Source organism: Mastigoproctus giganteus, chromosome 7 (assembly GCF_048544385.1).
Source record: "Mastigoproctus giganteus isolate SK-2022 chromosome 7, ASM4854438v1, whole genome shotgun sequence".
NCBI lineage: Eukaryota > Metazoa > Arthropoda > Arachnida > Uropygi > Thelyphonidae > Mastigoproctus > Mastigoproctus giganteus.
The window spans coordinates 15,429,757-15,449,018 of record NC_143581.1 but is presented as its reverse complement, the minus strand read 5'-3'; the positions used below and the strand labels follow the sequence as shown (position 1 = coordinate 15,449,018).

At 34.2% G+C, this 19,262-nt stretch overlaps 1 protein-coding gene across 3 annotated transcripts in view; it reads left to right on the top strand.

Moving 5' to 3' along the window:
* The window catches only part of LOC150082552 (uncharacterized), a 165,191-nt gene that overhangs the window by 89,720 nt on the left and 56,209 nt on the right, over positions 1 to 19,262 (top strand). For all 3 annotated transcript variants that reach the window (XM_090378690.1, XM_090378692.1, XM_090378693.1), the window contains exons 9-12: positions 3,896 to 4,063; positions 10,876 to 11,048; positions 15,846 to 15,923; positions 18,532 to 18,659. In XM_090378690.1, the coding sequence (XP_090234816.1) occupies positions 3,896 to 4,063; positions 10,876 to 11,048; positions 15,846 to 15,923; positions 18,532 to 18,659 (547 nt within the window). The remainder of the gene's footprint in view (positions 1 to 3,895; positions 4,064 to 10,875; positions 11,049 to 15,845; positions 15,924 to 18,531; positions 18,660 to 19,262) is intronic.

The following is a 19,262-nucleotide window of genomic DNA, read 5'->3' as shown; positions in this document are numbered from 1 at the left end:
ATATCCATCAGAAATAATATAGGATTAAATTATTATTCTTCAAAATATTCAGAATGAATTAAGTCATGATGGAAAATCCTGCACCTCTGCCAGAGATCAGTTATTTGAAGAGGCTTTTAGCTCTGCTCTGGTCTCCCAATTGTTACAAACCTTATGGAATTGTACCTGACAAGTGATAACTTTTTTTAATTTATAGAAAAAGTTTTTTTTTTTTTTTTTTATATACATATATTCTCTTAAGGCATACAGGCATACCTTGCTTTAAGGTGCTCCACTTTACAGTGCTTCACTAATATGGTGCTTTTCAATTATATTCATGTTTATTATTTTTGGTGCTTGCCTTGCTCTTAAGGGGGTTTTCGTGGTGATGCGCACATCAGTTGACTCCGAGCTGAATCAAGTGAGTCAACCACCACCATTTTGTTACCCACGGTCAGTCTGCTTACAGCATTCGTGTACTTCGTGTCTCAATGTCATATTCTGGCAATTTTCAAACTTGTTACTTGTGTTATTGTTATTATTGTAATTATTAATTACAGTACAATGGCCCCTAAGTGTAGTGTTAGTGAAAAGAAGAGTTGCAAGCCTCTTACTTTAAATCAAAAGCTAGAAATTATTAAGTTTAGTGAGAAAGGCATGTCGAACGGCGAGATAGGCTGTAAGCTAGGTTTTGCGCACCAAACAGTTAGCACAGTAGTGAACTCAAAGCAGAAGTTCTTGAAAGAAATTAAAAGTGCTACTCCAGTGAACACAAAAGTGATAAGAAAGTGAGACAGCCTTATTGTCGATATGGAGAAAATTTTAGTGGTCTGGATAGAAGATCAAGCCAGTCACAACATTCCTTTAAGCCAAAGCCTAATCTAGAGCAAGGCCCTAACTCTTTTCAATTCTGTGAAGGTTGAGAGAGACAAGGCAGCTGCAGAAGAGAGGTTAGAAGCTAGCAGAGGTTGGTTCATGAGGTTTAAGAAAAGAAGCCATCTCCACAACATAAAAGTGCAAGGTGAAGCAACTAGTACTGATGTAGCTCATCTGGATAGCTGCAGAAAACTATCCAGATGAGCTAGCTGAGGTAATTGATGACAGTGGCTACACTAAGCAGATTTTCAATGTTGATGAAACGGCTCTATTTTGGAAGATGCCGTCTAGGACTTTCATAACTAGATAGGAGAAGTCAATGCCTGGCTTCAAAGCTGCAAAGGATAGGCTGACTCTTTTTTTTTTTTTTTTTATGTGAACCCCAAACACGAGAGGTATTAGAACCTATAGTACTTAGTACCGTGCTTGGGTAAAGGGGCTAATGTTTGTTAGGGGCTAATGCAGCTGGTGACTGCAAGTTGAAGCCAATGCTCATCTACCATTCTGAAAATCCTAGGGCCCTCAAACAACAAATCAAACAACAAAGCCTGGAAGACAGCAGATCTGTTTACTACGTGGTGTACTGAATATTTTAAGCCCACTATTGAGGCCTACTGCTTAGAAAAAAAAATTCCTTTGAAGATATTACTGATTAGTGACAATGCACCTAGTCACCCAAGAGATCTGATGGAGATGTACGAAGAGATTAATGTTGTTTTCCTGCCTGCTAACACAACATCTATTCTGCAGCCCATGGATCAAGGAGTAATTGCTGCTTTCAAGTCCTATTATTTAAGACAGACATTTGTTAAGGCTATAGCTGCCTTAGATAGTGATACCTGTGATGGACCTAGGCAAAATAAATTGAAAGCCTTCTGGGAAGGATTTACCATTCTAGATGCCATTAAGAACATTTGTGGTTCATGGAAAGAGGTCAAAATATTAACATTAAAAGGAGTTTGGAAGAAATTGATTACCACCCACATGGATGACTTTGAAGGGTTCAAGACTTCAGTGGAGGAAGTGACTGCAAATGTGGTGGAAATGGCAAGAGAACTGGAGCCTGAAGATGTGGCTGAATTGCTGGCATCTCATGATCAGCCTCTAATGGATGAGGACTTGCTTTTGGTAGATGAGCAAAGAAGGTTACTTCTTCAGATGGAATCTACTCCTGACAAAGATCCAGTGAGCATTGCTGAAATGACAGCAAAGGATTTAGAACACTATGTTGGCTTACTTTTTTTTGTTGGCTTACTTGATACAATAGTCTCAGGCTTTGAGAGGATTGGTGCCAATTTTGAAAGAAGTTCTACAGTGGGTGAAATACTATAAAATGGTATAACATGCTACAGAGAAATCCTTTGCAAAAGGAAGCATCAGTCAGTGAGGCAAACTTCATTGTTGTCTTATTTTAAGAAAGTGCCACAGCCATCCCGACCTTCAACAGCAAGTAGCCCTACCATTCAGCAGCCATCAACATCAAGGCAAGACTCTACACCAGAAAGAGAATAAGATTCGTTGAAGGCTCAGATGATAAAGCTCCACTATCTCCTTCAGCTTTTCTACCATAATTACTTCTAAAATGTTCATTCATCAGTCATCATAAGCAAAGGATGAAAATATTTGAAGGTTAGCAATACAGTACTGTAGCATTTTTTTTTTTTTTTCAATTTATTATTTTTACTTTTGCATTGTTTTTTTAGGTTTGGTTTTGGTTTTTTTTTTTTTTTTAGGAGCATTAGCAACTAAGGCCATATTGCTCCGGGAATATGCGGTGGTCATCCCTGACCTTTCCGCATCCTCCGTATTTGGTGGTCACGGGCTCGAACCCCGGTCTAATCAAGAAGCGTGTGCTACGCACTGCTGCTCCTGCCCACCTGGCTACAGAGGCGCCATTTTTTTTAGGCCTAGCACTATTGTTCACTTAATAAATAGTATTAGTATTAGTATTATTATTAGCCATATGGTGCAAGGAAGCCTGAGGCTTATGCTGCACCAGCCAAACAAAAAAAAAAAAAAAAAAAAATCTGAATTACCCCAAGAGAGAGTCAGAAGTAGAAGGGAATCACCAAGAAAGGGAAGAATGATGATATCCAGCTCAGGACCCTGGGTGTGCCAAGCCCATACTCACCAGATGTGAGCCCTTGGGGTTAAATGATGGTGTAAATATGTTTTTAGGCTTTTATATGCACTGGCAAGTGAAAAAAAAAAAAAAAGCTGTGATTCGCTTTATGGCAGTGGTCCAGAACCTTACTTGCCATATTAGCAAGGTATGCCTATACTGATATCTCATCTTTTCTTAATGGATTGCAATACTTATTGTATGTAATTTTTTAGTTTAAAATAAAAAAAAAAATTAAATATTAAAAAAGTGTTTTTTACACCTTTTATTTAAAAAAAAAAAATTAATTCTACTGAAAATTAAAAAAAGTTATAGGCCTAAAATATAATTATGAAGCTATTAGCTTCTTCTATTTTCCAATTTAAGAAAAAACTGTTAAATGTGCAAAATTTAATGTGTACATGTACATATTCCGCCTATTATATATATGATTTTAAAAATTTAAAACTATTTATAAATAATAATATGTAAATAATATTGGATACTATTATTCATTTTCATTTAAATTTTTCAAAATTTATTTCAAATTTGGTGTGCCGCGAAGCATGCGAAATTTGAATATTATGCATGTTCTAACTCTCTCTCTCTCTCTCTCTTGAGTGAGTATTGCATTTTTGTTTTCATGTTTATTATTCAAAAATAATAAATTTTTCAAATGAATCTTAAAAATACAGCATTTATGATTATTAAAACCATTGATATTTTTCTATAGATCACATGGGAACTCTTCCGTGTGATCTATAGAAAACCACTGTATGCGTGTCAACCATTGAAGTTTTCTGTTAGCTAGAGTACTAATAAAGCTTCTTTTCCTCATCCATGTAATATAGATATTAATTTACATTTATTCCAATTTTACTTCCTGCATTATGCCTTTGAAATGAATCATTCCTCTATAGGAATTGTTTCTTTTATCAGGTAACTTTGTCTGTGATATAATGTTATCTTCCACCCATGCTGATCTTGCCTTGCTAAATTCTGGAACTTTGAGATCTGATCGCATCCATCCCAAAGGAAAGTTTACTCTTAGAGACTTGTCAACAATATTGCCAATGATGGATCCAATGGTGGTTGTGCATGCCACAGGTATGTGTATGTGTTTAGATGAATAATAACTTTTGTCAACTACAAATGTCTCTTCAATTCATAATTGGTTTTTTTTCTGATTTAATTTATAATTGATTTATATGTTATGTATTTATGAATTCATTTATTGCCATAAAAATAATACAAATTTGGTGGGATTTACATAAAAAATAATGGTCATAAACAGGACGATGAGCTTCAGTTATGTCAAAGAATTCATTTCTGTATGTAAAGTTTCACAACCCTGAAATCATAACTCAGACCTGGTTTTATGACTTTATTTATGACTGAAGTTGAGACCAGGGCATTAATTTTGATAAATATTTCTGGGAAAACATTGTGAAAATAAAATTATATCCTTCCTAAACAAATGGACCACTTTTAGCTGTAGAGGATCAGATTGAATGAGGTCATTGAATAATTGTAAGGAAACTTATGTTGGATATCATCTGCAGCAAATGGCATGAATTGCTATGTATATGTGGACAACCAAAATAGTAGCTGATGATTGTTGCTTGCTAGACATGAACATGTGTATGTTGGGCTTAGTTAGGTTGTTAGTTACTTAGATCCTTAGTTACTGTTGTAGAGTCCACATTCCTGTTTTTGAAAATATAAAAACAAATGACCAAAAAAGGAAAATTTATGTTGTTTATAGGAGATTGAAAATCAAGTCATCATAATTATTCACCACTAATGTATGAAAACTTGCATAATATGTACAAAATTTACAACAGATAGCAAAAGACAGCCATAAACAGCTATTATCCGAAATTTTCTAATAAATTATATTATAATAAATATAATTTATTGTCTCAAATATTAAGGTTAGACAGGGTTCATCAATTGCAGATGATTTTAAGGCTCTGAGAGGGATTAGTAAAATGAATAAAGGTGTAATTCTCACTGTTCTAAACAATTCCAGAACTAGGGGTCATAAATTGAAATTGCAGGGGTTTAGATTAGATTGTAGGAAGTTTTCTTTTAGCCAGAAAGTCTTTGATTGCTTGAACACATTGCCCTCGCAGGTAGTTGAGTCTGACAGTTTGAATAAATTTAAAGGTAAAGCTGCGTGAGGAGGAATTCATATAATTTGTGTTTTCTTGTCTATTTGGTTAAGTTTTTTTTTCCCCTTTTTTCTCTCTTTTTTTTCCCCCTTTTTTCTCTCTTTTTTTTTTTTTTTTTTTGGCAGTGCAGCAAAAGCCTGTGGCTTCCTTGCACTATATATGGTGAATGCCATTCTAGATTGCCTGCTTCCTTTAGGTGATTTCACTACAGAATGAACAATAAGAATGAACTAAGTACTTTCAGAATTTTTATGTTGAGCATGGATAAAAACTATAACTAGGTTATGAAAACTGGTAGCTTGGAGTGATTCACAGACTAAAAGAACTGTAGCCACAGGCAGAGGTGAAAGTGATTCTTGCACTGCTTCTATTATAATGAGCAGGTTGCTGAGGATTTCAAGAGCTGCTGGGAGTCATCATGGAACAGGTAAATACATGGGCTGTACTAGGGTAACTAAGACTAAGAACAAGTGCATGTATACCAATGCTAGAAGTATAGTAAATAAATTTGATGAATTTGAAGTGCTGATCAAGACATCAAACGCAGATGTTGTTGGAATATCAGAGACAGGTGTCACACAGATATAAGAGTGCAGAATTAGAATTTGGGGGGTACAATGTGCACAGAAAGGATAGACAAGGTAGGAAGGGAGGAGGGATTATGCTGTTAGTTAAGAAACACATAACATCTAAGGAAGTGCATCCAGTTGATATGGATGGAGAGTGTAATTTTGAATCAGTTTGGTGTGACAGAAGCACTGCATAAGGGGAAATGAGAGTAGGTGAGTGTTATAGGCCTAAAGACTCTGATGAGTACAATAAACAATTGTGCAGAGAAATGAGTGGGCCAATAAATCAGAATGTCTTGTAATAGGTGATTTTAACTTTTCAGATATTGACTGGTACTTGTGGGTTGGTAACTAACATGCTAGCAAGACTTTTGTGGATTTATTGGAGGATTGTTTTCTACAGCAACATGTTTGGGGGGGGCAACCAGAGGGAGTAATGCTCTTGATCTGATTATCAGCAGTGATCATTCATGCATTAAGAATTTGCAGATAAAGGAACCACTAGATGACAGTGATCACAGTGTACTGATGTGGAATTTACTTAAAGATGTAGGCGCCTCCGTAGCCAGGTGGGAAGGAGCAGCAGTGCATAGCACACGCTTCTTGATTAGACCGGGGTTCGAGCCCATCACCACCAAATACGGAGCATGTGGAAAAGGTCAGGGAATGACCACCGCACCGGAGCAATATGGCCTTAGTTGCTAATGCTCCTAAAAACCAAATAACAACAACTTAAAGATGTAACTACCATCAAGGGTAAAGGGAAGGATTTTTGTTTTTGTAAAGGTGACTAGAGTGGTCTCAGAGAGTTTTTAAAATCTATACAGTGGGATCAACTGATGATGTTTAAAACAGCGAATTCTAAATAGGAAGATTTCAAGGAATTAATCTTTGAAGCTACTAGGCTTTTCATACCAACTAAGAGGTGCATTATAGCCAAAGTAGCTTATGCGCCATCAAACCTCCATATCAACAACAACAAATACCAACTAAGAAATACTGTTCAAGATTTAGACCTAAATGGATGTCAGATGAACTAATGAGGCTCACGGCAGAGAATAAAAATGTGTGGGATGCATAAAATTATCAGGTGACACAGAGCCTATGGCAGGTATAAGCTACTCTGTAATCAAGCTACTCTGTAATCCCTGGCAAAGGATGCAAAGAAAAACAACAAAGACTTCTTTACGTAAACTCTAGAAGGAAGGGGATGAATCAGATTGGTCCACTTGATGTTGGTAGTTCGACTGTTGATGATCCTGCTCAGATAGCTGACAAACTGAAAGAGTATTTTGCTTCTACATTCACACATGAGGAATTCTGTAAGGAAGGGGATAACAGAAGTTTGCTAAATTCTTAACAGGGAGTTAAATGATTTTGTATGGAGAACAAAGTGGAGGAGAAATTGTTGAAGTTAAACATAAATAAATCTGTCATCTACTGAGTGCCAGGCATTCAGGATGAAGGGTCCGTAGCCACGAATATTTGTTGGTGTAGTATCTCAAATAGAGAGCTTCGTGGTAACTGAAAAAAGTTTCTAGTGAAAAAATGTTTCGGCTTGGCCTAAAACTTGAGGAACTAATGAAAACGTCTATTTGAGTCTTTCCAGTTGTTGCAAATGACAAGGGTGGGAGAAGTGACTCCAACTTCTTCCTGGAGAAGCAATTAAAGTCCTGGGGTAGAAGTGACTGGCAGGTGAGGACCATGTAAGATTCCACGCAGGTACCTCCCCACCACTGCCGCCTAAACATTGGCTCTCTGAGTACCTCCTTGCCGGGACAACTCCAGCTTTGAAAATCATTAAAAAATGTTTCTCGTCGCAAAATTTATAAATAACCATTATAGAATTATTAACTAACTATTTAGCAACCATTTTGTAACCAAAAGGAGAGTTACTTAGTACAAATAAGCACACTATCGAAGTGCAAGAAAAAATTGGTATTTTAATTTTAACACAAAAAGTAAATGATAGATTTCAATCGGAATAGTTTTCCTTTGATAAACATCCAATAACACATAGCTAATGTGATTTTTAAATTTTTAGCTCCATTAATGACAGAAACAGAGGAGGGGACAAATTACTCACATTTTCCTGTCTGACGCCATCATTTTTAATTAAAAAAATATTTTAAATGTATAGTTTAAACCTACTCATTGAGCTCTTTCCAATGGTGTATAATAAGCTATAGATTGTCGACACATTTTGTCTCCCCCCCACATTCCCCCCATTTCCCAGACAAATTTTTGTTAACAACGATCAATATGACGTTATGTTGGCCCACATGATCTACAAACCCATGCAAAATTTCAAGTGAATAGGTTGAGTGGTTCCACAGATCCAATGCTGTGACAGACGGACAACTGAGTGACATTATAAGGGTCCTTCGTTAGACTATGGAACCTAAAAAAAGCACCTGGGGTGGATGGAATCTATCCAGTTATATTGAAGGAGGCAGCGAGGAAAGTAAGCAAACCCATAGCCATAATTATGAGAGCATCCTTAGATTCAAGGGAGATCCCCATTGACTGGAGATGTGCAAATGTATCCCCAATTCACAAAGGGGGTTCAAAGGGTGACACAAATAATCATAGCCTTGTTAGTTTAACTTCTGTTCGGGGAAAATAATGGAGTCATTGGTTACTTTGTGAATTGGGGATACATTTGTTGTTCTAGACCATTCTCGCACAGAAATATTAGATATAATTTCCTGATTTATCATTGATATAAATATTTATTCTTGAAGCTGAAATGTATAATGAAAGTTGATGCTTAAAATCTGAGAGTTACTCAAACAGTTTCCCTATAATCTTTTTTTTTCTCCTTTGCCCAGTTCTAGCAAAAAATTTATTTAAAATTGCTGAGACCTTGTTTACAATAGTACTTTATTTTCCCTCCTTCCCATTTCTGACCATATAATTTCAAAACACTGATAGAGCTAGAGTAGTCTATTTTCAAAATGGAGTCAGATAGCCAAGTTCATTGAAAACAAAGAGCTCAGCAGAATAACTTCTTTAAACAGTATAATGTGTAAATAGATTAGATATAGCAGACAAGGAATTTACCACCAATCATATGGAGTTTTTTACCCTAGGTTTTTATTTCTTTAGTTATTACACCAAGGTTGTAAATGGGTAAAATTATGCAGATCTTTCATGGAATAATTCTTTACTACTTCAGTGTGGAGCACATTTACTTGTGGGGTGTGCTGGTAAATTTTTAACAACTGACTCACTAAAAAAAAACCAAGACAAAGAATATGTGTGTATATATTTATTGTAAGTTTTACTGATTTACAACAATTTGAAATATAAAAATTTCAAACAATAATAAAACATTCATTTTTATAATTTCCATATAGCCAATTGATTCTCACAAAACAAAAAATGTTTTCTTTGATTTTTGCTGAGCTCTTGTACCCATAGCAAATCCTTGGTTGCAATTCAACCATGATTCGACAAATGGAGTTGCATCCCAATCCGCTAACTCTTTTCCCAGTTAATTTATCGTTATTAAATCCGATATGTGATGATATCACAACATTTTGATTGGATACTACTATGTGGTCAGAAAGGAACTGGATGCAAAAAATAATTTCGCTATCATATACTTGGATTTCAGGAAAGCTTTTGATACTGTTGCACATGGAAGACTGCTGTACAAATGGGAGCGGTATGGCATTAAGGGCAAGTTGCTGCAATAGATAAAGGGATTGTTGAGTGGGAGACTGCAGAGAGTGGTAATAAATGGACACTGCTCTACGTGGACTAATGTTATTAGTGGAGTCTCCCAGGGTTTGATGCTGTGCTCGTTGTTTTGTGTATTTATCAGTGATATCAATGAATGTATATCAGGCTTAATGTCCAAGTTTGCAGATGATACAAAGGTTGGCAGGGTTGTTAATGACAGTAAAGACAGTATGCTACTGCAACAGGTCTAGAAAAGTTAGGCAGATGGGCTGAAAAGTGGCAACTAAAGTTTAACATTGACAAATACAAAGTACTGCATATGGGTAGCAATAACCCAAGAGAAACGTACCAACTGTGTGGTACTACACTCAGGGAGGTGGAGAATGAAAAAGATGTGGGGGTAATTGTTCAGTCAGATATGAAGTTCTCTGAGCAGTGCAGATGGGCTACCAGAGCAGGTCATGGAGTTTTGTCAATGATATATCCGAATTTTGCTAGCAGAGACAAGGAGTTGATTATCCCCTTGTATAAGGCAGTGGTTGGGCCACACCTTGAGTACTGCATACAGGTCTGAAGGCCTTATTTTATGAAGGATGTAGAGTTGCTAGAACATGTACAGAGAAGGGCAACAAGATTGGTGAGAGGAACAAAGGTGTGCTCTTACACCTTTGTTCCTCTTACACCTTTGTTGAGGTGTATAAGGCCTTGAATGGTTTGACCAGGCTCAACACTGATGAGCGTTGTAGAATAGATGTGTGGAAGTTTGCCTTTAGCCAGCGGATAGTTGATTGCTGGAATAGACTTCCATCTGTTGTTGTGGAAGTTGATAGCTTAAATAAATTTAAGGCTGAACCAGACAAACATTTCGAGTGACCGGATGGGTGAAATGGGAAAGTTTTTTTTTTTTTTTTTTTTGGCTAATGCTATATAAGCTTGCTTTCTTGCATCATGCTTCAACTAATGCTAATGAAAGGGAAATATTCTTGAAAATTTTTGACAGATTGACTACTCAGACCATAATGCACCAGTTCTTATTGTAATCCAGTTCATATGATTTTAAAAGTATTATAACTGTACAGGTTTGTATTCTCGTGCCTATTTGCATGTTTTGTAGTCTGAGGTATCTCAACGATATCTCACTTTTTTGTTCATAGTTTTCAAATAATTATCTGTTGCCATATTAATAGGCTTCTCATTAGCATTAGTTGAGGCATCCTGTTTCTCCTTTCAGATTTATGGAAAGTTCAAAACTTTAAGCAGAGAAAGTGCTTCCTGCCTATCACCACCATATATAGTAGTGGCTTAAATAACCTACATTATGTACTTTAACTAGGTTGAACTTTCATTTGCATTATAATAGATATGAGTGATAACCTGACTGTTTATATTGTAATGTAAACCCATATATTTTCAGTGAAGCTTAGTAGAAAGTCAGTGTAAAAGTGGAAATATTTTATATTTCTTCATATCCATTAATTTTCATTTTCAGGTGAACAGGTCTGGTTATCTCTGGAAAATGGTGTTTCACAGTACCCCAAATTGGAAGGAAGATTTCCACAAGTAGCTGGTGTTAATTTTGCTTTTGATCCCAAGAAACCACCTGGTAGTAGAATTGATCCTAAATACGTTAAGATTGGCGATGAATATATAGATCTTAAACAGGTTAGTTGTCATTATAAGTCTTAAAAGCCTAAATTTTAAATAAATTAGAGATGTTTAACTGTTAAATAAGATTTATAAATAAGAAAATGATTACAACATTATTAAAAAAATTCTGTATACTTGAAATGTAATGGGAAACCAAATTTGTCTAATGCTTATTACTTAACAGATAATTGAGCACTAAATTTGACAAGACTGCTTTATCATTTGTCCGGTTCAAGAAACAGTCTACAGTATGAATTAAAATATTGTTACATGAAGAGTATGAGGGCGCTTCCGTAGCCAGGTGGGAAGGAGCAGCAGTGCATAGCACACACTTCTTAATTAGACCGGGGTTCGAGCCCGTCACCACCAAATATGGAGGATGTGGAAAGGTTATTACTACATTATTAAAAAAATTCTGTATACTTGAAATGTAATGGGAAACCAAATTTGTCTAATGCTTATTACTTAACAGATAATTGAGCACTAAATTTGACAAGACTGCTTTATCATTTGTCCGGTTCAAGAAACAGTCTATAGTATGAATTAAAATATTGTTACATGAAGAGTATGAGGGCGCTTCCGTAGCCAGGTGGGAAGGAGCAGCAGTGCATAGCACACACTTCTTAATTAGACCGGGGTTCGAGCCCGTCACCACCAAATATGGAGGATGTGGAAAGGTCAGGAAATGACCACCGCATATCCCGGAGCAATATGGCCTTAGTTGCTAATGCTCCTAAAAACCAAATAACAAACAACAAACAAATTTTTTTATTTGTACAAAGTGGTGGTAACTACATTGTCGCATGCAGAAAGGCCCAAAGAATGTGATTGTAGGAAAAATCGTAATTTTTGAAGAAAATTTATTACTTCTGTTGCAAAACTACTGTTTTTTCAGCGATAGAACTTCTGAGGTAGTTGTTTCATTATGATATTTAAAATAAATTAATCTGGCATACAGCTAATAATTGCTAGGAATCAAGGATTGCACATATTAGAAAATTAATGATTCTTAAAAGAACCCATTGCTATTGAATGTTACACAAATGATTATTAAGAAATATCAAATTGAACTAATTTGATAAGAGTAGATAAATATAGACATCTGTAAAAACAGTTTGAAATTTAAATTTTAAATTAAAAAACTGAGTAAAATCTATTCTTATGAGAAATTAAGTGGCTGTAACTCATGATGTAGGCTCTCGCTACATATGAGAATAAGCATTCTTTCTGCAGTAATGCAAAGTGTTATTCTGATATATCGAAAGACTCTTAAAACATTTGAAAAGCTCTTAAGGAAATTAACTCCTCTTCAGTGTTATACATGTTGTTAGAGAGTAAACAGCAGCAATAAGCAAACAAGCACCAGCAGTTAGTATTAGTATTGGCCATATGGTGCAAGGAAGTCCTAGGCTTTGCTGTAACAGTAAAAAAAATAATTAAAAATAATAAATAAATAAACAAATACTAAAATAAAATACCTATTTGACTTCATCCTCATATAGGTGTCTATCCAGGTGACCTTTGAATTTCCCCAAGCTCTCTACCTCAGCTACCCATGGAGGTAACTTATTCTTACAGTAGTTACACTTGCATAGTTCTAGACCGCTCTCGCACAGAAATATTAGATATAATTTCCTGATTTATCATTGATATAAATATTTATTCTTGAAGCTGAAATGTATAATGAAAGTGGATGCTTAAAATCTGAGGGTTACTCAAACAGTTTCCCTATAATCTTTTTTTTTCTCCTTTGCCCTGTTCTAGCAAAAAATTTATTTAAAATTGCTGAGACCTTGTTTACAATAGTACTTTATTTTCCCTCCTTCCCATTTCTGACCATATAATTTCAAAACACTGATAGAGCTAGAGTAGTCTATTTTCAAAATGGAGTCAGATAGCCAAGTTCATTGAAAACAAAGAGCTCAGCAGAATAACTTCTTTAAACAGTATAATGTGTAAATAGATTAGATATAGCAGATAAGGAATTTACCACCGATCATGTGGAGTTTTTTACCCTAGGTTTTTATTTCTTTAGTTATTACACCAAGGATGTAAATGGGTAAAATTATGCAGATATTTCATGGAGTAATTCTTTTCTACTTCAGTGTGGAGCACCTTTACTTGTGGGGTGTGCTGGTAAATTTTTAACAACTGACTCACTAAAAAAAAAAAAAAAAAAAACCAAGACAAAGAATATGTGTGTATATATTTATTGTAAGTTTTACTGATTTACAACAATTTGAAATATAAAAATTTCAAACAATAATAAAATATTCATTTTTATAATTTCCATATAGCCAATTGATTCTCACAAAACACAAAATGTTTTCTTTGATTTTTGCTGAGCTCTTGTACCCATAGCAAATCCTTGGTTGCAATTCAACCATGATTCGACAAATGGAGTTGTTGCATCCCAATCCGCTAACTCTTTTCCCAATTAATTTATTGTCATTAAATCCGATATGTGATGATATCACAACATTTCTAGAAACACAAAATCTTTGACAGATGTCTAGCATGGGAATGTCGTTACCTTAAGAAGAAGTATCCAGGCAAAATTATGTGGATGTTTGTTGGAAATAATATTGCTGTAAAATTTCTAGCGGAGATAATCCCTACACAGGCTACTGCATAGGGAAGGGGCAGGGAAAGGAAGCACAAAGTGTCCCCCTGCTGGATTTTCTGTGTCACCATATACAAGCTTATCTTCCAAATGCCGCTAGCCATTATGGATTGAAGTACGTGCCACTCTACAGTTTATAGCCATTGTCAGTTTAACAACTGGCTTGCAAATTCCTTGAAAATTTAACAGTCAGTTCACGCAAGCCAGCTCTCGCCCACCACTGCTTGTGAACTACTACAGAGTTGAAACCAAACTGTCTATTTCCCAGATATTTTTTGGTTTCAGATCTATAGCAGTTCAAAAATAAAAGAAGTCATCCACACTGATGATAAAAAAAAAAAAAAAAAAAAAAAAAAGACTTATTTTGTGAAAGATATGTTTATGTTTTATCTCTTTATTTCTTTGGTATAACTAATTGTAGTTGCAATAGAGTTTTTAATGGAATAGAATGAAGCAGTTGGAAAATATTCATGAACATTTGAAAAATGTGTGTGGGGATGAGTGTCAGTAAAAGCATAGCTGATCACATGTGAGTGCACAGAAGAAGGAAAAGTTGATATACATGATCAACCATGAATGGAAGAGAACTATAGTGAAGAATATTAGCTCTTGTGTCCAGTTGGTTTAAAGCTGTAGAAAAAGACAGCAATTATAGAGAAATGTTTGTATAAAGAAGATATTTAAAAATGCCTATTCCATTTTTTAGCATTTCTTAATAATTTTTTTTTTTTTTTTTTTTTTTTTTTTTGAGAAATAAATATCTTTTGCTCCAGAAAAGAAATTTATTATGAAAAAACGTTTTGTGAACCTCATAGATTTGATAATAGACAGTCAGGAGTGAGAGTACAGTAAAATGTGCTCTTTTAGTGGATCAGGGTTCAAGCCCGTGACTGCTAAATATGATTAATGTTTGTATTGATGTATTGTACACTCTACTGACCTGATGATCATGCTGGAGTATAAACAAGAACATTTTTTTTTAATAGAATTAATTTTCATAAAATCAGTGTCAATCTGTGCCTCCTAATATAACTCTAAGTATTGCCATTTATTCAATGATTTTATTATAATCCAGGTTTTCCAGAATTAGCATTTCCATCTTTCATTAATTTGGATAAAATTATTAGCATAGATTCATATAATTTCAGTCCAACAATTAACAAGAAAAAGTTTTCCAGAACGTTTACTTCAGTCTCATTGTTAAAACTTGAAAATATCAAATGTTCCTACATACAATTTAGTATAAAAAACTGAAATCATATTCACATACACGAAAGATGAATTACTTCCCAGTTTGAAAAATTCTGTTTATTTATATTCTAAGATAGAAGCCCTTTGATCATATATCCTAGAATATATCATAAGTAAAAGTACAGTTCAAAACCAATTAGTTCAGCATTTTCAGTATTTCCAATAGTTTCAAAATAATCAGTTACTATTTCTTCTTCTTCCTGCTCCTTTTCATTATCTTTTTATTTTTCCATCTCTTGTGCTTTTAGGTTAATCAAGAGCTAGTATAAATATTTTTTACTCTTTTTTTTTCTTTACATGTTATTACATTTTTGCTCACTTTTATTCCTGAAGTAGATTCCTGAGTTCCAAAATTGTTTTATTCTCTTCACATCTCCTCTCTTGATCACTTGCAAAGTGTTGGTGAGTTAATGTATTGATAAGTGGCATATGTGCAGCTTTCAATATATGAATAATTTCTTGCAGACTATACTAATTCTCAAGCTTCATGTTTGTCATAAAGATAAAAAGGTCTGTTTTGCTTGACTTGTGTCCTTTCAGCATCATACTGTTTATTGCTAGTTTAACATTTCTACCTTTTCATTACATTCCTCATATTTGAGATAGAAATGCTTATGAAGGTTGATATTGCTCTGACAGTTAACTGACAGTTGTTCCTGCTAAGTAGAAGGAACAACTACCAGTTGTTCCTTCTACTTAGCAAATTTAATGGTTATATATTTCGTGGTTATATTATATATAAGTATATTCATTTATTTATTTTTATTTTTTTTGTTGCATATTGGTGAATAATTAAGAATCCTGCTTTTGCTTATTATATGACTTACTTTCAGTATCTAGAGTTTGCCACTTCAGTGGTGCATGTTCCTTTCTTATTTATGCTTTTTCTTCTTAATTTTCTTAATATTATCCTAAAGCTTCATACTTTCATTTTTCAGAAATACAGGCTAGTTACAAAAAATTACCTTCACCAGGGAAGAGATGGATATGATGCCTTGAAAGACTGTGAAATTTTAGTAAGTGAAAATTTTTATTGATTATTCTTACTTCAATGCATTTCTTAAAAAATTAAAATACTTTAAATGTTGTGTGAAAGACATATGTGGGATTAGGAAATTCATATTTTATGATTTATGACTTAGAATGATCTTAAGCAATGGATGCTTAACTCCACATAAATTTAGAACTTAAAACGAAAAATTTCTTGTATGTTGAGTATAATTCAATTACACTTTAGTGACGTAATGAGTAAATAAACTGACTCTGTACTCAACTACTTGACAACCTCACTCTATTTCAATGATGTTTTGAATCCAAAATTTTTGGATTTGTTCTCAAATCTTAATACTGTTCCTATGGTTCTTGCTCAGCTATTAACTTGAAAGTGACAGTCAATTTATTTATTCATTAGATTACTGAAGTGCATTTGAATTATACTCAGTATTCAATAAATTTTCAATTTAAAGCTCTAAATTTATATGGAGTTAAGTGCCCATTACTTAACATTATTCAAAGTAATTGATCTCTAAATTTGTAAAGTACTTTAAGTTTTCACATTTTAACCATATAGTGATAATCTGTTTTTATATGTAAATCAAACAAGAAACATACACAGTAGGTTCCTTGTGTTTTTTTTTTTTTTTTTATTTTTTTTTTTTGTTTATTACTGATTACAATACTTGTTGTTATCTGTGTTTTTGTATTATAAAGTAAATTAAATTCTGGGGTTAATGTACTTGGACACAAAGCTATGGACACAAAGCTATAGAAAAACACGGTGAGATTGAGTTAATATGCTTCTATTAAAAATGCACAGCCCATTGATTACTGTGACATTAGTACGTTGGCTGTCAGAAACAGTTCCTTAGCTGCCAATGTGCCATAAAAAGCCAAATCAAATCAAATCAGAAACAGTTACAATGAAATCATCCATGACTTTATGTATGATCCATGTTGTCAGATCTCAGTAAAAGTGTGCATTACACATTTTTAATTCCACAGTTGTAGGATTTGATTGAAAGGTATGCTGTCATCACTCACCTTGCATATTGCCTGTTACAACACAGCAGAATTGTGATGTTAATGGAGAAACAGAGCTGACATTACTGACTAAGATGGCCATTAGAGAACAGACTGTGCCTTCTAAAATAAACGATTGCAAAAATATTTAGCTCTGAAGCCAGACCACAGAGTCTGGCTTCACAGCTGGATATGTAGATTTAATCAGACTGAAATATTAGGGATGATTTGTTAGTGTTGATGTAATATTAAAATTAGGGTAATACAGATAAAAAGTAAAATGAAAGAACTAATTATTAGTTTTGCATGTTAAATATTTAAAGATTAGCAAGTGCAATATGTGGGGCCATAAATGATTATTCACACCTAAAGGCACAATTTGGAATTGTATTGCTGCATGGATGATCCATGCTGTCAGATTGCAATAAAAGTGCAGACACACATCACTCATCCTTGGACAGATTATTATTTTGATTAGGCTTTGGTAGCAGAGGACTTAACTACAAACCAGTATCTGCATTTAAGTGGAAAGAAATGTCTACACTGAACTAGCAATCACTGGAACTACATATAGAAGGGCTGAAAGATTTTCTGGATCCTAGTCCAACAAATCTAATTTCAGTTGCATCATGTAAATAGTGGAACCAGGGTATGGATGGAGAAAACAGTATGAAACCATGAGTCCATCATAATTGTTAGAGACATTTCAGGCTGGTAGTATTATGATATGAGCCATTTTGTTGTACAGGTTAAACAATTATTAAATGATACTACTTAAATATTCTTGCAGAATAAGTACAAGATATAATACGAATTGGCCCACAGTCAATTTATCTCAACCCAGTGGAGCATGTATATATATATATATATATATATATATATTTTTTTTTTTTGACTGATGCTACATAAGCTCATATGCTTGCTTTCTTGCATCACATGCCATGATTACTACTACTACTATCAGGAGGCACCTCCGTAGCCAGGTGGGCAGGAGCAGCAGTGCGTAGCACATGCTTCTTGATTAGACTGGGGTTGGAGCCCGTGAGCCACCAAATACGGAGGATGCGGAAAGGTCAGGGAATGACCACCGCATATCCCCCGAGCAATATGGCCTTAGTTGCTAATGCTCCTAAAAACCAAATAACAAAATAACTATCAGGAATTGATGGATAATATTTAGTCCCTCTGTGCTAAATATACTTAAGGAATATCATCATCTTGTGGAGGCAATGCCATGGCAGATCACTGCCGTTATGGAGATAGATATAGATCTGCATGTTATTAGAGTGGTTTCTAATAAATTGTCTACTGAGTGTGTATACTTTTAAATAAATGAATTTGCTTAGTAATTAAATGAAGGAAGAAAAAAAATAATCTGTTTCAAGAATATACAGTATTCAAATTAAATACATATAAGAAGGGGAAACCACACTGTTACCATATAATTTAATTTTCGAGTTTATAAAAGCAGAAAGGGAATGTGATTTTGCATTAATGGAAAGAATCTGAAGTTAGTTACTTACAAATCCTAGCATGAAGAATTATTTATTTAAAGTATTCATTTATTAGCCCATGAATAATATATGTTCATCTTTTAAAAATTAGATGAATGATGAAGATAGTCCTGAATTACGAACAGCTGTGCTGAACCATTTTCAGTCCATAAAGATTGTCACAGGCAATATTCGTCATCGTTCACGTCACAGGCAGAGTCTAGTATGCCTCTCTCGCAGGTGACCATCCATATCTTGACTTCCTTTCTGACCCCTCCTCCCCCATAAATATATAAATCTGCATTCATTTACCTAAGTATATATTCTTATATTCTGAATTATATTTCTGAAATTTTAATAGAATATCGTGATTGTTATTTTCATTTTGTAATATGCATAAAGTTAAAAGAAGCCAACTTATTTTTAATATACCTACTGAATTGCATTAAGGGCTTATGCCTGAATTATCACATGAATTTTGTGAGTATTGTAGAAGTGGATTTTTGTTATTATTATTCTTTATGTAAATTGTACTTCTAGTAAGTATTTTTTGGTGATGATCATCTCACCAGTTAATGTTAACAAAAATTACTTGTTTTGCTGATGCAAAATAATATCTAATACAAATTACCATAAACATCTACTTTGGTTGTAAATTCTTAACAGTCATAAATCTATCATGTGGTCTCAAGTCACTGTATTAGGGTTGATAAAAGCATTTGGCAAATGTAGCAAAAAGTTAAATTTATTCAATGATAAATGGTTACATCATTAATATTCTTCAGTTTAATCTTCTTCTGTAACCCCACACTTATTTAATCTTGCCTACCACTAATCAAAACA